A 25,436-nucleotide genomic window follows, 5' to 3' on the forward strand; every position below is an offset into this window, starting at 1 on the left:
AAAACTTACACTCCAACTAAAATACAAGTTTAGTTGCTTGTTTTTATTTTTGTTTTTTAAACAGAAAATTGTTAAACTGTTAGCCATATGGAGGAAGAAAAGGAATAGATAAGGGAGCCAGCTATTGGAGTTTCATGGAGACTTGGATTTTTCTGGATTTCCCTGGGTCTGAATGGACAGGACTCTGCCCTCTTCATGAAGTGAGCTGTCTGTGGCTTTTTCCTTGGCAAGCTTCTGCCTCTGCATCTTTGCTTTATTCATGGTAATGAGCAAAACTGGCTTAGACACAGTGTAGCCTTTCTGTGCTTCGCCCTAGGCACCAGAAAGGCCAAGCAGTAAGGGAGCTGACCACATAGGTTAGTGTAGTGTGGCTATAGCTGGTTTTAAAGATCCAGAAATGGATGTGGAGAGATGACTCAGCCTCTGAACACATACCGCTCTTAAGAGGAACTGAGTTAGGTTCCTAGCACCCACATCAAGTGGCTTGCACCCTTATAACGCTAGTTTCAGAGATCCTCTTCTGGACTCTGTGAACACCTTCACTCACATGTGTGTGCACACACAGATGCACACTCATACACACAAAGTATAATGCATCCTTAAAATATCCAGATGGTGTGTCAGGGTAATAGGACTGACTTCTCTCTTCATAATTGACGTAGTACCCGGACGAGTGCTGGGCTGGCAGTAAGACTTGTACTTTAATCTGTGGTCTGTAAGCTTCTTCCCAAACACTGCAGTGTTATTGAGAAAGGCTGCTCGGTGCGTTTGTTTATAAGTGGTTACAATATCCTAGAAATAGAGCAGTTACAGTCTCTACCCACGCGGAATTTAGATTCCAACAATGTGGACAGGCAACTGACACACCAGTAATTATGCAATTACAGCAGCAGCACACACTGTGGAGAAGTAGGGGATGCTGTGGGAACGCCCGGAATCAGGAGAGGCATCTTTGATGCGATTCTCACCCAGCGGCCAGCAGGCAGGGTCTCCCCCTGGGTTCAGAGAGCAGCAAGTGGGATGCGAGAGGTGGGAAGGAGCTCTGCCTCAGAGACCTGCTTCGCCTGGCAGGCCCCTTAGTTGTCCGGGCTTTGTTCCTCACGTCAGGTCTCTGCTGATGTGATGTGATGGGAAAACAGTCGTGACAGAGAGACAAGGAGCAACCTCACATTCCTGGATCTCACTTAATGACAAGCAAACAAGTAAAGACCTTTGTGCCCCTCGTGATCCGGCATTTCAGCCTCCGTTTTGTTCTCCGTCTTGGAAGTGAAGCTTGTCAGTTAGAGTGACCGCTAACGTTGATTCTGAGGAGGGATTAAATCTGTAGAAACCAACATATACAGGAACTGAGAAACTTCAGCGTATGGAGGTGACGGTCAGGGAGGCAGACTTCTGTAGTGATGTTTTGTTTGTAATCTAACAAACAGGCTTGCCTGAAGATCAGAGTATAGAGCTAAGCCACTGGAGGTCAGCCAGTAGTGGCATACACCTTTAATCCCAGGCAGAGGGATCTCTGTTAGTTCAAGGCCACCCTGGGCTACTTAACATTGAATCTGTCTAAAAGAGAAACAGAACTCACACAAAGGTGATCCCAGCACTTGGGATCCCATTCCTTTAATCCCAGCTCTGGGGAGGTGGAGACAGGAGTGATATGACTGGGCGGAGAGAGGAATAGAAAGCAGGAGGGGACAAGAGCTTGATGCAGTCTGAGGTTTGGTGGAGACAGTTGCAGTCTGAGGATTGCCCCTTCGGTCTGAGGATGTTGTCAGAGGAGGAAGTCTGAGGTGGCAGTCTGAGGGCAGGATTGGCCCTTTGATCTGAGAGGTAAAGGATTTTCTGATGGCTGACTACACGCTTCTCTGATCTTCAGGCAAGCTTTACTTGTTAAAACACAGACTCCCATAGCTAGCCTGGCATTAGGACACTCTGCTCCGAAGGTGTTTCAGAAATTTTAGATAGAAACTGTAGTTTTCTGGAATACTCACTTGTATAGAAAACTAATTCCCTTTGAAGGGGGGTGTGGACTTGGAGGATCATTATTATTATTGCCATTATTATCATTATCACTGTCATCAGATTACTGCTGTGTCACATAGGTGTTTGTCTCCTGTCACTTGACATCGTGGCGTAAGCTATAACCTTTGAAACTCTTTACAGATACAGACTTTTATGAGAGCTTGTCTTTATCCTTACCTCATAGGCCATGACGTGTATAATGAATCAGTTTTCAGGAGAAACACATTTTTTTCTTTCGTTCGTTTGTTTTTTAAGATTGGCCAGTCTGAAGTTTACCTCATCAGCCCTGACACCAAAAAGATTGCACTGGAGAAAAATTTTAAGGAGATATCCTTTTGCTCTCAGGTAAATGCAGACATATTATTAATTAAATTCTAGTTCTTCTAATGCACACAGGAGAAGCAATGTTGTATAAAACAGCAGGTTTTTAATCTTGATTCCATGTTTCTTTATCTCCTCATTTACTGAGGTAAATTATAATCCTAAAATTAACAATTTTGCTTTTTAGAAGAGTGTGCTAGAGAAAATTATCTCCCTTCCTTTTTTTCCCTGTTATAGTGGTATTGATGTCTTCTTGCTTTTTCCAAGGGCTTTTATGTATGTGCATGTTTTATATATAATTGGTATGTATATGAGTGTGCACATGTCTTATGTATAATTGATATATGTACATGCTTGATATATATGTAATTAATATCTGTTTATATATGTTATCTAGAATTATATATGTTTTATATATAATTCATAGTCTTGAAATTCTTAATCTTTTGTATTTTCATTATTGCTTTTCCTGTAACTGTGATGGATTGTACTTACCTTTGAGGGGGTCTACCCAGAATGCAGTGTCTACATGAAACTTTCTGTGTTTGTTAGTCTTCCAGCTGTTTTCATAGAGAGATTTGGGAGAATTCTGTCAACTGTGACGAGCCAGTTTTCTCTGGATTGTCCTGGCAAATAAGAGATGGTTTATGGCCGGGAGATGGTGGTGCACACCTTTAATCCCAGCACTCGGGAGGCAGAGGCAGGCGGATCTCTGTGAGTTCAAGACCAGCCTGGTGTACAGAGCTAGTTCCAGGACAGGCTCCAAAGCCACAGAGAAACCCTGTCTCAAAAGAGAGAGAGAGAGAGAGAGAGAGAGAGAGAGAGAGAGAGAGAGAGAGAGAAAATCTTAGTTGTTTGTTAATCTAAAATGTAAGCTAATTAAGTGGTCATAAAGATACTGTTTTTGATTTTGATAATAAGTAATGTTTTTAACAAGTTGAATAGAGAAGCCTTCACAAAGAAACTGTGATAAATGGCATCCCCTACATAGCAGCCTCTGGTAGATTCTTAGCTTGCTGGTGGAGGACATTGATTGAGATCAGGATATGTCAGCAGTTATGGGCTGGAAAATACTTGCCTGAAAGTGACGCTAGTGTCAGAATCTTGATTGATCCTAATTATGTTGGAATGTTAAAATGTTAGTGTTAGATATTTAAGGTCTCTCTGTGCAGCCCATGCCACCTGCCTCTGCCTCCTGAGTGCTGGAATCAGGGACATGCACCATGCTGTTTTAGAGTAGTGTGGTAGTTTATTCTTTCCTGAAGAGCTTCTGACCCATAAGTTACGTGAGCCTGTACTTCCGCATGGCGATGCTGTCAGAGGCCTTGAGAATTAATAGTCACAGAAGATATTTCATTTGGACTTAGCTTGCTGTTTTAGTTTCCTGTCCTGTTGCTATGGTAAAATACCCCGATAAAAAGCAGCTCAGGGAGAAAGGTTTTACTCTGGTCCCAGTTCTGAGGTCTAGTCGTTTACGGTGCTCAGCTTGCGGTCTCCTTCTTGTTCAGTTCAGGGTGTGGCCCGTGTACCATCTGTATTCAGTGTGGATCTACTTAGCTAGTTAATGTCATCAAAACAATCCCCACGGACATTCCCAGAGGCCCGTCCCCAGGTGATTCTAAATCGTGTCAGGGTGACAGTGGAAACTAACCGTTGGTGCTGGAGCCATGGCTCGCTGTTTAAGAGCACTTGTTCTTGCTGAGGGCCCATAACCATTCCTAACCCCAGTTCCAGGGAATTGATCATCCATTTCTGACTTCCACTGACACAGGGCATGTACACAGTACACATAAATACATCAAGGTAAAACACTCATACACATTAAATAAATCTAAAAATTAGAACTGCCAAAATTGCTTCTGGTAGACTTGGAAGGCAGCGACAAGGCCCTCTGTCAGCTTCTGTCCCTGTGGCTTTCAGATCGAGCTTATGCGTTAAGGCTTGTTTATGAGAAAGAGCTTGTGGGACACCGGCAGAGCCCTGGCCTTAGTCTCAGAGACTTCACAGCTGCTCGTCTTGGCATATAAGTAATGTTTTGTTCATTCTTCATCCTGCTCAGTGATTTGCTTGTGATTTTAGTACAAACACATTTTGAATCTCTTTTTAACCTTTATATATGTGTGTTGTGTGTACATACTTGTTCGTGTGTGTTGGTGTGTGGATGTTTCTTAATGTGGTGTGCTGTTGATTTTTATTTCTTAGTGCTCTCCTCACACACCCCAAAGTTCTAGCTTTTCTGTCAGCTGTTCTCTGTAGCTGGAAGTCTGTTCTCTGTCATGTCTGGTCCCCTGGACCCATTTCTCTCCCATCTGCAGGTCCCCACAGCTGGTTTTGAAGTAATCATTTGGAGGCTTAATATTAATTATAATTGTTTGGTGGCTCAAGCTTCTTACTGGCTAGCTCTACATACAAATTAACCCATTCCTAATAATCCTTGTATCACCACGTGCCCCATGGCTTACTGGTGATGCTCTGGCACCTTACTCCTCTGGTGACTGCTGGCCTCTCTCAGCTCCACCTCCTTTCTCCCTGTATCTCTGCCTGCAAACCTTGACTCTCATTGTGAGATAATACAAGTAACATTTTAGTGGGATGCTAATCTTTATGTAAAAATATGTGAGCAGTTATCTCATAGTGGTCTTTGAGGGGACAGTGTCCCCATGAAGCTGTATTCCTGCCAGCAGTACTTCTCTGTATCACTTACATGTCCTCCCCTTCTTCCTTCTTGCACAGGGCATTAGGCACGTGGACCACTTTGGGTTTATCTGCCGGGAGTGCTCAGGTGGCGGCGGCTTTCACTTTGTCTGTTATGTGTTCCAGTGCACAAATGAAGCCCTGGTAAGAGGACGACACTGCCCGCTGCAAGCGTCATGAGGGAGTTCAGCCCTGTGCAGAGCCTTGCTGACATGGCAATGTTTGGTTTCGTTATTCACCCATGACCAATACGGTTCTGCTATGCATCTGAAATTCATTTCAATTTTCATTGTAGGTTTCAATATTTTTGAAAGACATGCTTGCTTTTATTCTTTACCCTAAGCAGAATTTAGAAACTTCATTTCCCACAGTGGGGTGGCCCTGTTTTGTAAATCCCAGTACTTAGGCGTGAGGTAGGCAGAGTACAAGCTACAGAACTGTGGGGCAGGCAAGTTAGTAACCCACTTGAGCCATGTCGTGGGATCTGGTACTGAAAAGAAACAGGGAAGAAAAAAAAATTAAAAAAAAAAATCCTGGTTAACTTTGAACCGGACGCACTTGCTTTGTACTCAGTAATAAGTTTTACCTTGTACCTCACCTGTCTTAAGAGGGCTGAATCTGTACGTGGTCCTTCTTAGACTATAGATCATAGCCCTAGCAACTATTCCCACTATATTCTGGTAGTCTGTGAAAAACTGCCCAGTTCTCTTCTGTGAACTTCTGTGGACACTCTGTTCTTGTGCTCAGGTCGATGAGATCATGATGACTCTGAAGCAGGCCTTCACCGTGGCTGCTGTGCAGCAGACTGCCAAGGCATCAGCCCAACTGTGCGAGAGCTGTCCCTTGCAGGGCCTGCACAAGCTCTGCGAGAGGATCGAGGGTGAGTCGAAGGCACAAGCGCCTTGGGTGGGAGCATCCGTGGCAGAGGGGTTGTGGCAGAGGGCTGTGTCATAGGTGAACTGACCCTGGGCAGTGGATGTCTTCTGTGTGACAGGAGGTTTTCCTGGGTGTGATGGATATGAAGCTAAGGACCATCTTGCCATCTCTCCTCGAAGGCACTCGTTACTCTTGGAATAGTAAAGAAGTTAGGGAGTAAATGTTATCAAACATTTATTGAGCTGAGTGAGACTGGGAGGTCATGTGGATTGGCCATCGCAGAGATCGTAAAGTGAGGCCTAAAGAATGTCTCCCATGCTTTTTCTCTACCCCCACCCACCTCTAAGTTTCCCTCTGCCCTGGAGCCCCTTGTGTGTTGGATCATTGGGCACTGCCAGTCAGGAGAGTCAGTGGAAACCATAGGAATCTGATTTCTCAAGGCAGACAAGTTGCCTCCTTATTTGTGGGTGACTTTGAACAAAATATGTGATTTCAGTGTCTCCATTTCTTATCGATAGCTCAGGATTACTAAAAACGAAGTTCCTACCTCAATGATTGTTTTGAGGCTTCAACATATGACGTAGTGAGTGCAGAGGCAGTAGTTTTATGGTGGCCTTTTAGAGTCCATCTTGGTAGAAGACAAAGTAAGGAAGAATGGCATTCTAGAAGCTGAGGTGCCTGCTGTATTTTGCATAGGGTCACCCTGTGCCTAGAAGTAAGTGGGGCTGGGCTGAACTCCAGCTAAAGGAGGAGGGAGGAAGCTGGCTGCTGACTGGCCTTCTGACCTCTCATGAGTTCCCAGACTCCTGCGCATTGCAGTAAACTCAACTGGAAAGCAGAGGTTTGTTTCCCAAGTCACAGAAGACTCCCTGCTCTGGCCGGTTTTCTCCAGCCCTCAGTCGTGGAGGTGCCTTGACCACTGTTCCTGCTGTTGAACTGCCCAAAGTACTTCTAGTCTTCAGTTGCTTATCTGTTCCCCAGACCTCTAACCACATCCTGCTGAGCAGACCGTCCCATGCAGCCACACCTGCAACTTGGGAGGTTCAATGATTATTTTAATCAATTGAACTGGAACAACCCCTGCCTCTCCACCCCATCCTATCCCACAGCCTACCTCTGGTATGATGTAATTGTAGTTTTTGGCTTTATAAAGCCTACCCTGCCTCAATTAAGGACAAGAGATTTTGGTGGCAGAAGCCTGCTCTCAGTTACCAGCTTGAATAAAGGACTCATAATTGGCCTTATATTCTTGGTGGCCCATAGATTACTCACATGGATACTTCAGGCTTAGTCTGGCCCTGAACAGGGCTTCCCTTCAGCATGGGGAGAATTGAACTGTTGAACTAGTAGAAGAAACCAGCAACTGATCTTTATTCTGTGGCAGTCGGGTTAGCAAATTCTTTCATTCTCAGTCCTCACATCTCCTGTGACATGTATACCTGACATCAAGAGTACCCAAACTAGGCCCAGAACTGGATTCCACAGGAGTGGAATGGGATGTTGTAATGTTAGATTCTAATGGGGGCTGGGCTTCTGGGTAGTCATTTGTAAGTGCTCCCAGAATCCTTTGCACTGTTAATGAGCTGGTCTTCAGACTTTGAACATGTGAGAGGAGCTTGGTCAGCCCCCAGTTGCTGTGTGAAGGGGCCACATGTAGAATTTAAGGGAGAAATGTGGATCAGGTTTCAACTCAGTACCGCTTGCTTTTCATAGGAAAGTGTTTTCATGTTCTCATGTAGTTAGAAGAGCTCGGCATGGTTGAAGGAAATGTTTGGATTGTGTGTGGTATTTTACCACCAAATACCAAAGTTATTTGGCACTAACAGCACCCGCAAACGGGTGGTGAGCCGGTGTATAAACTCGTGTGTCCATGGTTGTCCCGGATATGAAACTGGGATGGAGCGTACTCACGTGGAGTTGTTGTGAGAATTCAGTAGAAGGTGCAGTTTCATGTTTGGTGTCCTGCACTTCGCGGTGACACCATTGCTGCCTAGTGGCCGTGTCCTGAAGCAGGTGGGAGAGTAACTGAAGGCAGTAGCTCCACACTGAATTTCCCCTTTGTCCTTTTCTCTCTTCCCCACAGGAATGAATTCATCTAAAACCAAGTTAGAACTCCAGAAGCACCTGACCACACTGACCAATCAGGAGCAGGCAACTATTTTTGAGGAAGTTCAGGTAGAGTGCACCATTGTGTCTGTCGGGAAAACACACCAGAGCCTGCTTGTGGAGCGTCCTGTGTCCTGAGTGTGAGGAGTCGTCACTGTCACCCCCCACAGGGACACGAGCCAGTGTTGTGTATTATATAGTGGGAAGATCCTCCAGCCCAGGAGACAGAGGCCCGGGTGTGGGTCCACAGGCTCTCCTTTGCTCCTTGCAAACTCTGTCAGCCTCTTCCCACGCGGAATTTCATCTCCCACTGTGGGAGTCACAAGGCGTTTATATATGGGTTTAAGCCAATTGTTCCTCCAACATCGGTTTTTTGCCGTTTTTGAAAATATGTGTGTCGTGTTATATGTTTAGAGCCATACAGTAAATTAAAACTCAGAACTCAGAACTCACCACACACAGAGGTACACTCATACACTGTGCGCATCAAACCCCCCCTCTCGTCATGCTTGGAGCTGCTGTGTGTGTCAACCAGCCCATGGCCTGCTTGCCATGAATCTCTAAGGAGCTCAACACAGCTTTCATGCCTGCCAGAGCTAAGAGCCATTTTTGTGATTTTTCTGGTTCCTTTCAAAGGAGGAAAATCCACTGAGACAGAGAAGTGATGTCATATGTGCACGTGTGTGTGTGTGTGTGTGTGTGTGTGTGTGTGTACACATGTTAGTGACTTGACAAGTTCTACAGTTAGGGGGTGATTAAACCAAAGAAGCAGGTAGCTGTGTGTTGTTCTCAGCACCTCGTGGGGAGGACAGGAAAGAGGCTGCATTTCTTCCTGGTGTCTCAGTAAAGTTCTCTAATTCCCTTGTCCTTCTGTAGGAGTGGCACACATTTTTAGAAAGAAAAAATAGGGGGCTTTTTTGCTTTGTTGTTTTTTTAATTTTACTAATGACCTTGAAGGCTGTTTTCACAGTTTTTATTTGCCTCTGTTTTTTGTTGAGACTCACAACTTTGCCATCTCATTCTTAATGCATTGCAACTAAAGCCAAGGCCATCAGTGCCAGCCCACTTAGGGCGTGGTACCAGGTCACTCAGGGAGCATTGTCCTGGCAAGCATGGAAGATGTACTTCCCCTCCCTAATGCAGGTTTTCACTTTCATATAGACGGCACCGTGTAGCTTTCCCTAAACGGTGTGTTGATGACTCAGTATGGGCCATTCCCAGAACCCCCTTCCATGGTAGTGAGAAGTCTAATGGGTACGATCCCTCCCCTCCATGAACAGGAGACACTTGATAAAAGCCAATGTTAAAGGCTCACTGCAAATGCAGAAGTGTCCAGCCGGTATTGCAGAGTGCAGAGCTCCAGATGCTCTGAAGAAGAGGAGCAGCCATGCTGTTCACTGGCTTGGAAAACCCAGCTCATCCATTGCGCTCCACCATGGAGTTTCTTTTGAGAGAGACACATTTGATCTTCTCTGATGGCACATTGATGGTCTTCCTGCAAGACCTGCATGGTTTTCCTAAGATATTTTATAGGCTCAGTCATGTGATGGGCATCAGTCCCTACTAATGTATTTGAAAATTCATATAGTTCCAAAAGGTCATATAAAAATGTCATTTAAATTCCTTGGGGGTAATTTATTTCTGAAAAACCCTCCCAAAGGCCAATTATGTAAGTGTAATTGCCTTTTATAATATTAAGTATTATAGTAATAAGTGATATTTATTATTTTGTTATTAAAGCACGTATATTATACTCAGTGTTTCTTTAGGAGAAAGCTTAATAATAACTAGGCAAATGGTACTAGAGATGATGGCAGCTGGCTTTGAGCCCTCAGAGTCCTCGATAGTGGATAAACACTGGGATATTAGCCTCTCAGCTCCTAAAAGAACCCACAATACCACAGAGCTACCTTTTTCTTTACAAGCTTGAAGCACGTGGCTTTCAAACATAACTAGGAGCCATCTGTGGCAGTCACAACACAGGGTCTCCCTCTCGTCTTAGGCACTTTTGAGTGCCCCACATTGCTCTGGCCATCTTCATCAGAAATAGCTACCTTCCAGCTGGCATTGCAGTAACAATAGGAAGAATGGCTCAAAGTCTTTAATTAATATCGAGTGTGGTATCCTAGTGAAGCATGTCTTAAGTGACTTCCTTGGAGCCCCTTAGACTTTTTCAGATTCTGACACTGCACTTGCCGTCAGTTCAGGAGTTTTCTGTCGCTTTTATGGTGCTTTGCAAGATCCTTGGAGAAACATGGCTAAGAAACAATTTAACTTTTGGCAGGAAGTTGGCTGCTTTGGATTGTTTAAATTGATGTTTATAGAACATCATGTTACAGAAAATGTTTATAGAAAAGCATACAGACTGATGATCTATGTACCTGTGCAGTCAGACGCACCAAGGTGGAGTGTAGAACCTTTCCTTTGTTGCCAGCCATACCTCATTGTTGCCCTGGGTAACTGCATCCCAGCTCCTCACACCTCTGATTGTGAACAAGCATGTTAATTATTGACCCCACTGTGATGCTGCTCGACGTGATTCATCATCATTTTCGTGATTGTTACTCTGATTAATGGATGTGTATAAAACTTGAAAGAAGTAGTGGTCTAACCACAGTAGAGAACGATGAAGCCACATGAGAGATTTTAGGGTGATGACACACCCCTAATCTTGTATTTCAGTTATTTTGAGGAAGTATTCATTTCTGGACTTGATGTGACACCGCAGATAATGCATTTCTGCCGCACTGCAGGGATTGCCTCGGGATGCTTGATGAGTTCCAGTGGGGTCTCATGGCTCCTGTGGTCAGTGGGCAGCAGCTGCAGTTATTCTGCCATGCCTGCTTGCGATTTCATTTTCTGCCAACTTGAACAGTTCGTCCCCCTCTGTCTTTAGCTGTCGGTCTATGGTATGGATGCGCATGACCACTCGCAACTTTCATTGTGTGGTTCTAGTTGACAAGTTCCACCTTGTTAACCTTTAAAACTTGCCATTTAAACTGACCTTTTTCTAAGGAACACCTATCAGAAGCCTGAATCAGAGTTTCCTTTGTCATTAATGCTTGTGACTCTAAGGAAAATACCACTGTTCCTTCGTTAGCTGGAGCAGTTTGCCAATAATGGCATTAACCCAGAGACTCTATTGCTTGTGTAGTTGATCTGTTTGTCACCCTCTTGACTGTTAAAGGGCGGGTTAGAAGTCTGGAGATAAAGAGGAGCATTGGGCAGTGGAGCTGACGGTATTAGCAAAGCTATGGGTCGGATACTGTATCTCTGGGGTACTTTGGGTAGTTGGTTTTATTATGGTCACAGAAAGTAATGTATTGAATTAGATGACTTTAAAACTATACTGTGGCTGGTATTTTATATGTAGAGAGCTGGGAGCTGGAGGAGACCATGATCTATTAGGGGAAGCTCGAGAAATTAATTTCTTTCTGCAAGTCACTACAGTGTGCATGTGCTAGTTTGTAGAGTGCTGTGCTGTGCCAGTGCTAACAAATTAAAAGTCCTAGGGAGGTATATAGAAAGAAGACTAAGTCGGGCGGTGGTGGCGCACGCCTTTAATCCCAGCACTCGGGAGGCAGAGGCAGGCGGATCTCTGTGAGTTCGAGACCAGCCTGGTCTACAAGAGCTAGTTCCAGGACAGGCTCCAAAAACCACAGAGAAACCCTGTCTCGAAAAACCAAAAAAAAAAAAAAGACTAAGAAGGGGGAGGGATGGGAGAAAGGGATGGAAAGAGACAGAGGAGAGGGCAGGGAAAGGAGGACAGCTGGAGAACTTGGCATGCAGCTTTTCACAGAAGCACCCGCTTCACGGGGATGCCACAGAGTGCCTCATAATGAACACATTCACCATGTGACAGAGTGACCTGGATCCAATTGCTGTGTTCCTTTCTAGGTCTCTAACCTTAAGAGCTTATAAATAGTCATTATATGTGTAGTCATTATAACTACATTTGCGTAGATTTTGCTTTATCTGTTTCTAAAAGCTGTTTACTTATTAACTGTTTTGACCGCCACTATCTGATATTAAAAAATTATCTTGGGTAAAAGAACATCAAAGATCAGCTCCTCAATCTGGCCCTGGGGCTCTGTTGTCCTTTTTAAAAAATGACCTCCACTCTTAATGTCACTGGTGCCCCCTAGTGAGAACGTCGAGAAAAGCACGGCGTTACTAGCTCCATGCTGTTAGCCCTTTTGAAGGGGATGTTAGCAGTTTTGTTGACGATTAAAAATAAATAGAATGTTTATACTTCTGTATTTTTTCCCTAAAGAAATTGAGGCCAAGGAACGAGCAGCGAGAGAATGAATTAATTATTTCTTTTCTGAGATGTCTGTATGAAGAGAAGCAAAAGGAGCACAAGCACACTGGGGAGCCAAAGCAGGTAGGCACATGGTGATGCCCTGTGCTTTTGTAGGGCGACTCTGTACACGGGATCGGGATTTGGGGGTAGGCAGAACCTTTTTTCCAACCTAAGCTTTATCTTTATTGTTGCATACATAGAGAAAATGAGGGAGTGTTGTGTTAAAGATGACAAATGTTTCTGTCTGCACCATGGCAGGTTGTAGTCACAGGTCGCATGATTTGGGAAGCTGGTCTTAGTCACCTTTGCTCTTTGAAAGGTCGCAGTGAACTGTCCAGCCCCCCTTGGGAGTACACTTAGGGTCGGCAAGGTTTTCGTTGTGCAAATGCTGTGTCAATGTGAGCAGGCTTCCTTGGCCTGCTGGATGAGGGTTGGGAGGCCTAGCTCCAGGCATTCAGTCAGAACTTCCATTACTCCCTTTGGATGGGGGGAGTGCCTCACACTTGTTTAGTTCTTGTGGGGTACCATGCTGAAACTGGGACTAACCATCTCCACAGACTCTGCCTTTAAGACATTTGAGAAGTATGGGATCCAGCACACATCTGGTTAGCTCATTATTAGTAGCTCCGATCCTGAGCATCTTATATTTGCTGAAGTTTGATGTGGGACTCCCCTCTATATGCTGTGAATATGGTCGATTAATTAATAAAGAAACTGCTTTAGACCTATAGAAAGAAGGGCGGAGTGAGGGAGAAGCCATGTAGCCCTGCCGGAGCCAGATGGAACTTTAGCCAATAAATCACAGCCACATGGCGATACACAGATTACTAGAAATGGGTTAATTTAAGATGTAAGAGTTAGCCAATAAGAAGTTAGAGCTAATGGGCCAAGTAGTGATTTAATTAATACAGACACAAATTCCCACGCAGAGGGCACGTGAGTGCAGAGTTCCCATAGCATGCTCTGCATGTGCTGTTCCCCACGGGCTCCGTGGCTGTCTGGTAACCTGAGCACGGTGCTGTTTTAATTGGGTACAGGCTTAGCAACTCCTTTCAGTTGGTGTCTTCTTGCCAGTTGGCTTTGGCAGTCACCTTCTTTTCCTGAGCTGTTAGAGCTCTCGTGGTCTCTGAACGTGCTTTCTCATTGGCCAGCTGAGGCCTGGGGCAGTGGCCTCAGTCCCCTGCCAGCCCTCCTTTCCTAACCTGTCCCTGTGGCCATCTCGGGGTCCTGAGCCCACCTACCTCTTTACCAGTGGCATGACTCCACCTCGTCAGGCTTTCCAGTGACGTCTCTAGTTCACTGTCACACACACACACACACACACCACCCATGTAACACCTTGTGTCACAAAAATGTTTTCTGACTTTTTTTTCTTTGAGTCAATCTTACAGGAAATTGATAATTTTGAAATGGCTTATAACTTAGAAAAAACAGAATGAAGTACTTACAGTAGATGGAAGTTTTGACCTAAGTACAAATTAATTTTATGGATTCAAGGTGATTTGGGCATAGCACAGTCCCTTGGAGAAATAAATCTAATTTTTTTTCCATTTTCCAAACACAAGAGCCGATGTGAAAGAACCCGAGCCTCGCAGTCGGGACCAGCGTTGGCAGTGCATCAGCCTTACGGTCAGAGACGTGCGTAGGTGATTGTTGCTCCCAGTGTGCCAGGCTCCGAGAAAATGGGAAATTTGCACAAGGCTACAGTTAGGAAATAGCAGGTTTCTGATCCGGTTGCCTAGCCTGAGCGAGCCAGCTGATGAGGCTCAGAGCACATTTATTTTCTCATTCACTTCAGAGAGCAGACTGTGTACTGGACTTGCAGGCATGTCACTAAGGCGCACACGGGACCTCAGGCTCTCAAAGCAATGGGACCCAGAGGTAGTTCGTGTGTACACAGAAGGGTTGGAGCTTTAATTGACTTGACTTTTCTTTGTTTCTCTTTCTAGACACCACAGGTGGCAGCCGAGAATATTGGGAGTGAACTGCCACCCAGCGCTACCCGGTTCAGGCTAGATATGCTGAAGAACAGAGCAAAGCGGTCCCTAACAGAGTCCTTGGAGAGCATTCTGTCCCGGGTAGGTGACATCCTTTCTTCTTACTTCAGTTAAATAACTCTTAAACAGAGCCTAGGATTCGGCCCAATTTTGTTGTCTCATCAGACTCAGAGCAATAACTATCTACATTTTCTTTATCTGTGTGTTTATTGAGATGGTGTCCCACTGCGTAGCATAGCCTGACTTCACACTCCCAATCTTGTGTCTCAAGCTCCCAAATGCTGGGAAGTTACACTCTTTCGTGGTCTATCCCATGGGATTTTCTGCTCCCAAGAATGTTGTTATTTTTACAGACCGTCCCTATAAAGAACATAGGTTATGTATGCCAAGATGTAGATCACATCTTCCCTGGTGTCCCTGGGGACAGCTTTGGAAACTGTCCCATCAGCTCCTTTTGTTAAGTGCTTGGAATTCCCTGTAAGCAGATTCATGAAATAAATTGACCCATGGGCCAAATCCTACCAGTCCCTTGTTTTTATAAAGTTAACTTTATTTACACAGTGCCTTTCATTCATTTACCTGTTATCTAAGGTTACTTTTGTAGAGAATTGAATACTTGTTAGAAAGGCCACGTGACTTAGAACTGGTGAGATGCTTATGAAATACTTGTTATCAAAACCTTTGTAGAAAAAGTTGCCCACAAGAGCTCTCTAGGATGCACTGAGCATCTCCTGGGAGTTCCTTAGGAAGGTCCAAGTACACTGAACATCACATGGGAGTTCTTTGGAAGGTTCAGATACACTGAGCATTGCCTGGGAGTTCCTTAGGAAGGTCCAAGTACACTGAACATCTCCTGGGAGTACTTAGGAAGGTCCAGATACACTGAGCATCTCCTGGGAGTTCCTTAGGAAGGTCCAAGTACACTGAACATCACATGGGAGTTCTTTGGAAGGTTCAGATACACTGAGCATTGCCTGGGAGTTCCTTAGGAAGGTCCAAATGCACTGAGCATCGCCTGGGAGTTCCTTAGGAAAGATTCTCCTATCCCATGCGTGTGAACATCCTTATGTTATGTCTAACAAATCAAAACTGGACATTTTTAGAGCTTGCACTATTTCATTAGAGTTCTTCAGAATGGTAGGGCAATATTCCCTCTGAAACATTAATCAGTCAAAGATGACTTTGTCCAATGGTATAACTGAGAATTTCACAATGCTCCTTAAGATAATTCAAAACAGTGCAGTTGCAAAACCAAGGCTGGAAGGGCTTGCCTCTGAGAGTTCCCACAGGGATGCAGGTTGATTGAGTGACATACAGGTGGCCGGTTATGACCACCTGTGACTCAGGAAAGAGCTTTTTATTGAGTACTTTCGGGAGCATCAGAGGAATTATTCCTTCTTCTTGTAGGTGATCTGCAGCAAATGACTTATTCTCAGGCCTTTATAGATCATCGAGTTGGTATGATCCTTTAAACGGTAGCAGAAGCATGATGGTCTTAACACATGAATAAGCTCTGCGGTGTTTGTGAGGGAGTTGAGTTTTCTGAGCTTACTTAACGAGACCAGGCTGCCCCAGCTGATGCTTTGGGGCTGTATCTCAAGTGTCTTTTCTTTCTGTAGGGTAATAAAGCCAGAGGCCTGCAGGACCACTCTGCCAGCATGGATCTGGACAGCTCCACTTCTAGTACTCTTAGTAACACCAGCAAAGTAAGCATATTCTCCTTGAGTGGTACCCCAAGATCCAGCCAGCAGCCTGCCCATCCTCTTACCTACACAGCTCTGTAGAAAGGACAAAAAACCCCACGTCCCTTCAGTCGTAAAACGTTTAATGTTTCCAGGCCTCTCTGCACAAGTGGAGGGCTCATGTGATTTTTTTTAAAGGTTTATTTATTTATTATGTATACAACATTCTGCCTCCGTGTATGCCCACACGCCCCAGAGGAGGGAGCCAGATCTCATTACAGATGGTTGTGAGCCACCATGTGGTTGCTGGGAATTGAACTCAGGTCCTCTGGAAGAGCAGACAGTGCTCTTAACCGCTGAGCCATCTCTCCAGCCCTCATGTGATTTTTTTTTTATCATAACATAAAAGTTTTAAATAAAAAGGCAAATAACTATTCCCATAAACAAAGAATCAAGATTGTAACTTTAGTCAAATGAGATCTAATTTATAACAACAAATGAGTTTCTTATCCAAAGTAGATTTTTGCAGTAATGAAAATAAATAAGTTTGAGAGAGCTTCAAAGGTGGGAGGAAGGGTTATGAACTCAGGGAATTGAGTCATAAATCCCTGAGCCTGTCCTGTCGCTGACCCTTGACTGTGAGTACACACGGTCGTTATGGTTAAGCAAGCAGCCAAACCTTGCCCCTGTGGTCTGCCACCGAGCACAGGTATAACAAGTTGGCTCACAGTCCTCTGTGGTGACCCACCTGGTGTGTCTCCTTGCTTTCCTGTCTTGTTCTGGAGGCATTTACACATGCCTGAACCTGGTTTGTTTAACCCTGTGACTACCAAGAGGTAAACTGGAGAGGATTGGTGTTCGGGAGACAGCCCCCACTCCCTTTACCGCCCCGTCATTGTCAGCATGCCCTGGTGCAAGAATGAGGGGGTCTGAACTCCAGCTTCTCACCAGAGGATCGCTTTCAATTTCCCTGTGGTATGTCTCATCTGTTGTCTGTTGTCAGGAGCTGTCCATGGGTGACAAGGAGGCCTTGCCCGTCTCTGAGAGCTCCTTCAAGCTCCTTGGCTCCTCAGATGACCTGTCCAGTGACTCGGAGGGCCACATTGCAGAAGAGTCTGCTCTGCTGTCACCTCAGCAGTCATTCAGAAGGAGAGCCAACACCCTGAGTCATTTCCCTGTAGAGAGCCTGGCGCCTCCAGAACCTGCTCAGAACTCTCCAGGGGTCTCTCAGAGAAAGCTCATGAGGTATCACTCCGTGAGCACAGAGACGCCTCATGAACGCAAGTAAGATTTGCTTAAAGCGTCACGTGTATTGTGTATCCTGAGCCTTCTGTGCTGAAGAGCAACCAGGTCAGGTTTGACCCTTGACATCAAAAGATAAAATTGGAAGTAGTGTTGCTGGGCAGTGGTGGCACATGCCATTAATGTCAGCACTTGGGAGGCAGAGGCAGGCGGATCTCTTAGGAGTTTGATGTCAGTGTGGTCTACAGAGTGAATTCCAGGACAGCCAGGGCTACACAGTCTCAACAAGACAAAAACAAACTTGAAGTAGTGTCATGTCCTTCCCATCTCCTCAGGAAGTGTAGAGGGTAGGCAAGCATTGCTAGCCAGCAGATAAACATGAGCAGAAATGGTCCTTACAGGTATCATTAGTCCTTAATGCTGAGATGCTGACTTTGGAACTTGTCTGCTGCCTTGGGAAAGGCGGCACACGGGTGTGAGTGGAGGAATTTCCCCATTTGGATACCTAGATCTGGGCTATGGTGGGATGGGAACACAATGTCCACAGGCAGAGTGGGAGGGATGGGCTGTGGGTGCCCATAATGATGCCCAGAAGCCTGGACGCTGGCCTTGGCTGTCGCGATCTAGTGTGACCTAGGTGTAATCTGTCGAATGACTCTGTACGACAGAATCAGAATTGATGCTTTTTGAAGTCTGTTGGCATTCAGGATGCACTCCTTGCCTTAGGGTTGTTATTGCTGTGATGAAACACCAGGACAAAAGGCAGGTTGGGGTGGAAAGGGTTTATTTGGCTTATACTTCCACATCGTAGTCCATCACTGAAGGAAAGTTGGGCAGGAATTCACACAGTAGGAACCTCGAGACAGGAGCTAATGCAGAAGCCATGGAGGGGTGTGGCTTACTGGCTTGCTCCTCATGGCTCAGCCTGCTTTCTTATAGAACCCAGAACCCCCTGCCCAATGATGACACCACCCACAATGGACTGGGCCCTCCCCCATCAGTCACTAACTAAAGCGCCCTATATGCTTGCCTACAGCCCAGTCTTATGAAGGCGTTTTCTCAGTTTAGGCTCCTTGCTCTCTGATGACTCCAGCTTGTGTCAAGTTGACATAAAACTAGCCAGCCCTGCTTTTAAGGATTGAGCTCAAATAAACAGTTGAACTTTTCCAGCCATAGAGAAGCACAGTTAGTGTGGTGGCAGATGCTTGCCCCGTACTTTGCTGGGTCTGTTAGTGACTAACCCCAAGCACCGGAGTCTGTAACAAGGCCCCAAAGTATCCTTTAAGATAAGTTTAAAATTGGGGCTATTCCCGTGTATGCTGACTGCCTCTCTTTGGCTGGTGACAATAGAATTTGGGGACATATGTGCCCATGTGACTAATGCCAGGTACAGTCATTTGAGTCAGTGCCATGGTTGGTGTTTGTTATAGGTTGAGGGAAATGTGACATGTCACATACAGAGCTGTCAGCTTCGCTCTCCTGAGCCGCTCACTGGGAATCATGGGTTCTTTGGTGTTCGGCTGGGTGACTGAGGGCAGGAGGAAGACATCCCCCAGGAGATGTTTGACAAGTCTGAGGGTTCTGAGACATGTGTGGCTCAGCTGTAGCCCAGCAGGTGCCCTGATTTCCAGCACACTGGGAGCATCTTTCCCACCTACAAAGCCCCCGTTCTCTGCCAGTCCCCAGCTGGGAGGACCAGTGCTGCCACTGCTCCTTTCTCCCCAGAGCTGTGTCGTGGCCCATCATGGCCCAGCCGTGAAAGGGATGGGGAAATGCCTGCCTTTTGCATAGCGACTTTGCTTTTCCTCTTGTGAACTTTCCTCCTCAGTCCATAGGAGACAGGACTTTGAAATTCAGGACAAGATGTCCTAAAGGGAAATGTGGGTTCTAAATTTTGGGTTATTTTCTTTGGCTTTACTTCTAGAATTTTTTCTGTCGGTTCCCAGCAATGGAACAGGGTAGAAAGTGTTATCGGAAGAATAGACAGTGTTGGTCTGTGAGAGTGGGGAGGAGTGAAGGGAGGCCCTACCGCCGGTTCCTGTAGATCTCAGCAAGGCCGCGTTTTCTCCCCTTCTGTCGTCCTCCCCTTTGCAGTTTGCCCCTGTCCTCTCTAATCCTACTTTCTGTGATTGCTGTTTAGTGTGGACCATCTTCCTGGGGGTGAGGCGAAGTGCTGCTCAGGGCAGCCTTCAGCTCCTCCTCCGCCTCGTCTTAACCCCTCCGCCTCCTCACCAAACTTTTTTAAGTACCTAAAACACAATTCCAGTGGAGAACAAAGTGGGAATGCTGTGCCAAAAAGGTGAGCACACTCGCATGGCCAGTGTTGTCTGTCTGCCCTGGAGTTCACACTGACTCAGCCCAGCTGGCCGCATAGGGGCTGTCCTTTCTAGAAGCCCTAGTCACCGCTTTTGAGGGGCAGGGCTTTGTAGTTTTATTTGACTTTACTATTTTCAGCTGTCACTTAAATACATAATTTTATTCTTGGCTTTTTTTTTTTTTAAGCTATTGCAAAAAGTGTCAATGGTGAACTGTTTTCACCCTTAACTCGCACCTCACTTGGCCTATGGGAACTCACACATGCATGTTGCACAGGCTAACAGCTATGTTTGCATACAACAGGAATCTGTACCACGTCTTATCGTTTGGAGGATAGGCTGACTTTTTTTTCCTAATTCATGAAAATGAAAGTCACTTTCATTCACAGAGTATTTTAATTGTCTTACCTGGTTTACTTAGCATTACAGTGAAAAGGTTTCCTTTTTAGGCTTAGAGTTTTTACTTTATGTGTTTATATTTCTTCATCCTAAACTCTTTTTTTAACCAAACTCTTAGTGTCTCCTACCGTAATGCCCTGCGGAAAAAACTCCACTCCTCCTCCTCTGTGCCAAATTTTCTAAAATTTCTGGCTCCTGTAGATGAAAATCACACCTGTGACTTTATGAACACAAACAGGTAGGGCTCGATTTAAACCATCAGCTCTGGCGTTCTGAGTGCTGAGTTTCTGTGTGATAAATGCGGGTAGTTCACTGGCCTTTGGCCATTTGGAGCATGAGAGCTAAGTCTGGTGCGTCATCTTTCCTACGCGGTTTCCCCTCACAAGCCTCATTTTTAAAGCAAGAAGGCAGCTTGCTCTCCAGCTTTGCATAGGATTGCTTTGTTGATGTTGTTGTCCTCCGAAGAATAAGGAGTCCTTCCACCTTCTGCAGGGCTGTTGGAGGGCAGTAGCCTGTGCCTGTCCTCCAGAAGCCAGCCAGCCCATCTGCCAGGGGTGGTGATGGCTTCACTGGGGTGCAGACTGAGTGTAAATTGCAAGAGCCTGCCCAGATTGTTTTGTAAATGGAAAAAAAATTAGTGAGATGATGTTTATATATCAACAGCTATACTTTGTTTATAGCTTTAAAGCTAAAGGTTTTAAAGTAGGCAGCGTCACCAGTGATTTTTATCCTCAATTCTTTGATGATTCTAATTAGACTACATCTGATTTTCTGTTTTGGTGTACACACACGGGAGAGTGAGCTTGTGTGTTTGTGCATGCACGCATGGGGGATGCATGTGTGCTTGTATGTGGAGGGGTGTGATCTGTGACAATCATGGAGATTTTGGCTGGTGCTGAGAAAAATAAACCTACCTGTTAACTAAGATGGATTGGGGTACTGGTGATAGTGCCCAGCTGGGATTTTTTTCTCTTTTGAAGTGGCACCCAAAAAGGCACAAATTGGAAGCTACTATTTGTGGCACTTACTCCTTAGAATGTCTCTTACGAGATCAGTGGTAAGGGGGTGCGGTCTTGTTCTTTCTGCACAGTGTCCTTTAAGAATACTGACCCACTCTGACTTTGATTTAGCTTCTGTGGTTCTCAAGTTACCTACTTATGGAAAGATAAAGTTAGCTGATAATAAGCCCTGAGCCTCCCGACCACTCATGAGTCAGTCATGTCGCCATTTTAGGGACATTGAATCCAAAACAAACCACCTGGGTGACACAGATGGGACCCCTGTGAAGACCCGGCGCCATTCATGGAGACAGCAGATATTCCTTCGCGTGGCCACTCCACAGAAGACGTGTGATTCCCCGAGCAGATATGAAGGTAAGGCCATCCCTGAGGAGTTCCTCAGCGTCACAGAGGGCCTCAGATGCCCTGGCTGGAGTGTCAGAGGTAGTCTCAGATGAAATTAGGGAAGGACACAGAAGTCATGTAGGATCAGTAGCACCTTAACATCCATGTAGGTATGAGGTAGGTCCTGGAGGCCTTATTCAGACTCCAGTCCTCCCCACAGAGAACTTCGAGCTGTCTGAAATCCTCCCCAGTAACCTAGGATTCTGACTTTTGCCACACCTATGCATGTTTCTGTGGGTGGGGAGGTGTAGAGACAGGGTCTCATTGTGTGACACTGACTGGCCTGTGACTCTTTGTAGACCAGGCTAGCCTTGAACTCAGAGACCCACCTGCTTCTGCTTCTCAAGAGCTGGGATTCAAGGCAGGTGCTACCACTCCTGGCAGCTGTCTAAATTTTGTATGAGAAAGAAAATCATTGAAATACTGGTAGCAAACAAGCCTGGTGGCTCCTTGTACAGACTCAGCTGCTTGCATGACTGTCCCGTCTGCATTTAGACTCCAGCGATCTAATCCTGAGCTGACCAGAGGGTACCTTACTTCTGCCTTAAGTAGAACAGCAAGCTAGGGATGTCCGTACTCACACCTTTCACTGCTTAGGAAGAGGCTCCCAGCACAAACCGGTAGTCATTTAAAAGCATGGTGCTTGCTCTCAATAATGGTCCTACTTGTGAGAGCAGTGGTGTGGTCTGTAAAGTAGAAATTCCCATTTTTATGTCTGAGCCAAAACCTGAAGAAAAGGGTATTAGTGACTGTGGACAAAATACATAAATAGAAGGGGAAATACGAAGTGAGCAGAGAGGTAGTGATGAAGAGGTTAGCCTGGACAAACACCGTCTCTAACCGTACTAGCCCAGCATGCCAGTTCCTGTGTCCAAGCCCTGTGAACTAAGTCTCACGTACTGAATTTTATATTAGAGACCTAGCTGAAGAAAGGAAGTTGAACTGTACTTACAGTCTCACTGTCTAATAAGATTAGGGAAACGCCTTCAATTATGTCTGTTATCCACCCATGCTGGATAGAACCCAGGCCCTTGCACAAGCCAGGCAGGTATTCTACCATCGAGCTATACCCCCATGTGCCCTCTGCCCCACCCGAGCTCAGCAGCGACTACTTGGAGTTTTGTGGGACTGACAAGTTTAACTTAACAAAGTCCGAGAGGGCTAGCTCTACCTTTGTAGAGCTACAGAGGGGCTGGTCCCTAAGTCTAAGATGCTAGGTCAAATGCACGGCCCTCACCACATGGAAGCAGAGCCGCAAGACAAATAGGAAACCATCAGGTTTTACCTAACTGTAGCAAGACAGGTGTTTCCACAACGAAACAACCATAGATCATTAAATGAGATGCTGTAAGCTGCTTTATGGCTTAAATATAGAGTCCAGGGCGCCATGATGCTCCCATATCGTGGTGCCCCCCTCTCTGAAACCCAGGAGAGCATGCTCTCTCCTCTTGTGCCATGGGTTCTCTGGGTGGAGGATTTGCAGCGCTGAGCGTGTGAAAGGACCATACTTGGTAAAGTATTCACTCCAGCCAGGGTGGTATCACGAGAGTGCCAGTAAATCAGGGCAACACTCTGGTAACTTGGGTGTGTTCAGGAATGCATCCCAAGGCATGGCTGAAGGCAGGCACACACTGGCTCATCTGATTAGAGGAGAGATGCCCGACCTTCGAATTAGCCTCTCGTTTGCAGAGCCTCACTGTTGGCCCTACCATAGACAAGAGAATGGTGATGCTCTTGTCCCTGGGCAAAATTATATACACACCTGTCTGTTAAGTGGCTTTGTCCAGTCGTGGATCAGAACAGTATCTGACCAGCTTGAATGAGATTGGGGTCCTTGGACAGTCCTGTTGAAAGATGGATTGTGATGTGTGGTTCCAGCTACATCTCGAGTGCCTCCATTTCTGAAAGGTTGTTGCCCTGATGCTGATGTGAACAGCATATTTTAAGCAGTAAGAGCTTAGAGTAAGCTGCCACAATGTGTATGATCCGGGTCTTCCAGACCTAGCTAGTCTCTCTGTGAGACTATTCTGGGCTTCTGCTTGGGACTCAGGAGTTCCCAAGGTCCCAGAGCCTCCATTAGTGACTTTCTTGTTTTCTTTGTAATGTCAGGAATTGAACACAGGGCCTCGTGCCTGCTGGGCAAGTGCTGCCCTCCTGAGCCTTTTACTAAAAGTCGTGTGTGTGTGTGTGTGTGTGTGTGTGTGTGTGTGTGTGTGTGTGTGTGTAGAGTGCTGCTGCTGGGCCTGGGAAAGCAGCCGCCTGTCCTCGCCCCTGCACAGGTAGCCTTGCCCACCCCGTGGATTGCTGAAGGACCCAGTGTCTACAGAGCTTTTGTTTTCTTTGCCAAGGGCTCTCACCTACTTGTCAGGCCTGCACAGGATGCTGGAAATTGGCTTTTCCCTAGATCCGCGGTGGCTTATGTGCTCCAGTTTCTTTCTTCAGCGTACCGTACAAAAGAGAACTCTTTGCCATTAAGGAATAATTTTTAGGCAGTGCTCCACTTGGAACGGGAGAGAATCTTTTTGTTCTGTCTGTGCCAGGGAACAGCTTTCGTCTTGGTCTAGTTCTTTTCATCTGAGCATTTCATAGCACAGTGTGCATTTCACCAACAATGGATGCCTTCAGTCTTTGACATGTCTTGAAAAAGGGAAGGAAACTCATTCTGGCACAAATAAGAATGATTTATTGACTGGAAACCCATTGTGTGAGTATATAGTCCAGGGAAGCCAAAGTTGAAAGGGTTTTTGTCTTGTGAGTACAGCTGGGTCAGCCTGTCCCACTTCCAGCGTGAAGAACTCTAGGTTAGATAACACATGAACTGAGATGTAAGCAGTTGGAGCCAACTAAAGCATGTAAGTGATCTTTAGTGTGACTTCTGTGTTCCTGTAGAAAAGGTAGGACGCGTTTTGTGACAGATTTGTTTTCAGGAATTTGTGTACCTTGGGGAGATTTTAATGAGTGACAGGAGAGGAATAACGTGAGCACCATATTCACATCTACACAATCACTACCACTTGGTTAGGCGTTTTTGCCTTTCATGAGTACCGCAGTTGTTGAAACTGGGTCCCCAGGAGCGTAGACTGTCCTTAAGCTGTGTAGCACTCTAGATCCTCCCTCCACTTGTGAGTGCTAGGTCCACTGGTGTGCCACATGCCTGTTTTCTGGTGGTGGTAGTGGTAGCGGGTGGAACCTTGTCATTTTTGTTCTTGTTTTATTCTAATGTAGTGCTGGGGGTTGGACTAAGGGATGCATGCATGCAAGGCATGGACTCAACCAGCTGAGCCAGATCCCTAGTCTTCCTGGAAGATTATAGGCACCCAAGCTAGTAATGGAAGATTTTAAGTTCCCAAATCATGCTGGGATTTGTTTTGGAAGCTTCTGATGATTCTGATTGCTGCTGTATTGAGACCAGGCAACCTCAGGGGTGACTGGAGTTGCTGTCACCACTTGGTGGCAGTATTTCTCCCTTGTCTTGATGGCTCTAGGCTCCTATCCCGCCAAAAGAACTTGCTTCCTTCCCCAGCAGGTTTTGTTTGTGAGTTGTTGAGATAGTTATATTTCCTGTTCTCTTTCAACTTACTTGAACATGGAGTTGTGACGTCAAGTTTCTCTCTTTCTAAAGGCTTTTGTTACAAGGGCAAAACAAGGAAGAAGCTGATTGTGTCCAGTTGACAGATGTGATTTTTTTTTTAAAATTACTTTATTTTGAGATGGGTTTTGTTCTCTAGGACTTAGATATGGGAGCCGCTGCCTTAACCTCCCAGATACTGGGGTTGCAGGCATATACTACCTTGACAAGGTGGTTTTTGTTTACTGTCCTTGAACTTTGCTTTTCTGTGGTGAGTGAAGACCAAGTTTTGAGATGATGTCTTTCAGGCCACTGATCTGATTGTGTGTGTGTGTGTGTGTGTGTGTGTGTGTGTATGTATGTTGGCATGTCTCTTGAGAAGTCAGCAGCCACGGAGGCTGACTTTGGCTGGCTGCTCGTGTCCTGTCACCACTGAACTGCTAAGCCAGCACTGTCAGCTTTTCCTGTTGTGCCTCTAGAATTTAAGCAGCTAGTCCTTCCACTATTTATGGGG

General features: G+C 45.7%; 1 protein-coding gene across 3 annotated transcripts in view; it reads left to right on the top strand.

Moving 5' to 3' along the window:
• Nucleotides 1–25,436, top strand: part of Tbc1d1 (TBC1 domain family member 1) — a 176,598-nt gene that overhangs the window by 93,680 nt on the left and 57,482 nt on the right. For 2 of the 3 annotated variants that reach the window (XM_050149798.1, XM_050149800.1), the window contains 11 exons: nucleotides 2,272–2,361; nucleotides 5,071–5,175; nucleotides 5,779–5,911; nucleotides 7,991–8,082; nucleotides 12,287–12,397; nucleotides 14,266–14,394; nucleotides 15,933–16,019; nucleotides 16,999–17,279; nucleotides 19,378–19,536; nucleotides 20,070–20,189; nucleotides 21,185–21,324. In XM_050149798.1, the coding sequence (XP_050005755.1) occupies nucleotides 2,272–2,361; nucleotides 5,071–5,175; nucleotides 5,779–5,911; nucleotides 7,991–8,082; nucleotides 12,287–12,397; nucleotides 14,266–14,394; nucleotides 15,933–16,019; nucleotides 16,999–17,279; nucleotides 19,378–19,536; nucleotides 20,070–20,189; nucleotides 21,185–21,324 (1,447 nt within the window). The remainder of the gene's footprint in view (nucleotides 1–2,271; nucleotides 2,362–5,070; nucleotides 5,176–5,778; nucleotides 5,912–7,990; nucleotides 8,083–12,286; nucleotides 12,398–14,265; nucleotides 14,395–15,932; nucleotides 16,020–16,998; nucleotides 17,280–19,377; nucleotides 19,537–20,069; nucleotides 20,190–21,184; nucleotides 21,325–25,436) is intronic. The other variant, XM_050149799.1, reaches the window with a different exon arrangement.

This window comes from Alexandromys fortis, unplaced genomic scaffold (genome assembly GCF_014885135.2).
Source record: "Alexandromys fortis isolate MF-2015 unplaced genomic scaffold, M_Fortis_MF-2015_v1.1 scaffold_0, whole genome shotgun sequence".
NCBI classification, from domain to species: Eukaryota; Metazoa; Chordata; class Mammalia; order Rodentia; family Cricetidae; genus Alexandromys; species Alexandromys fortis.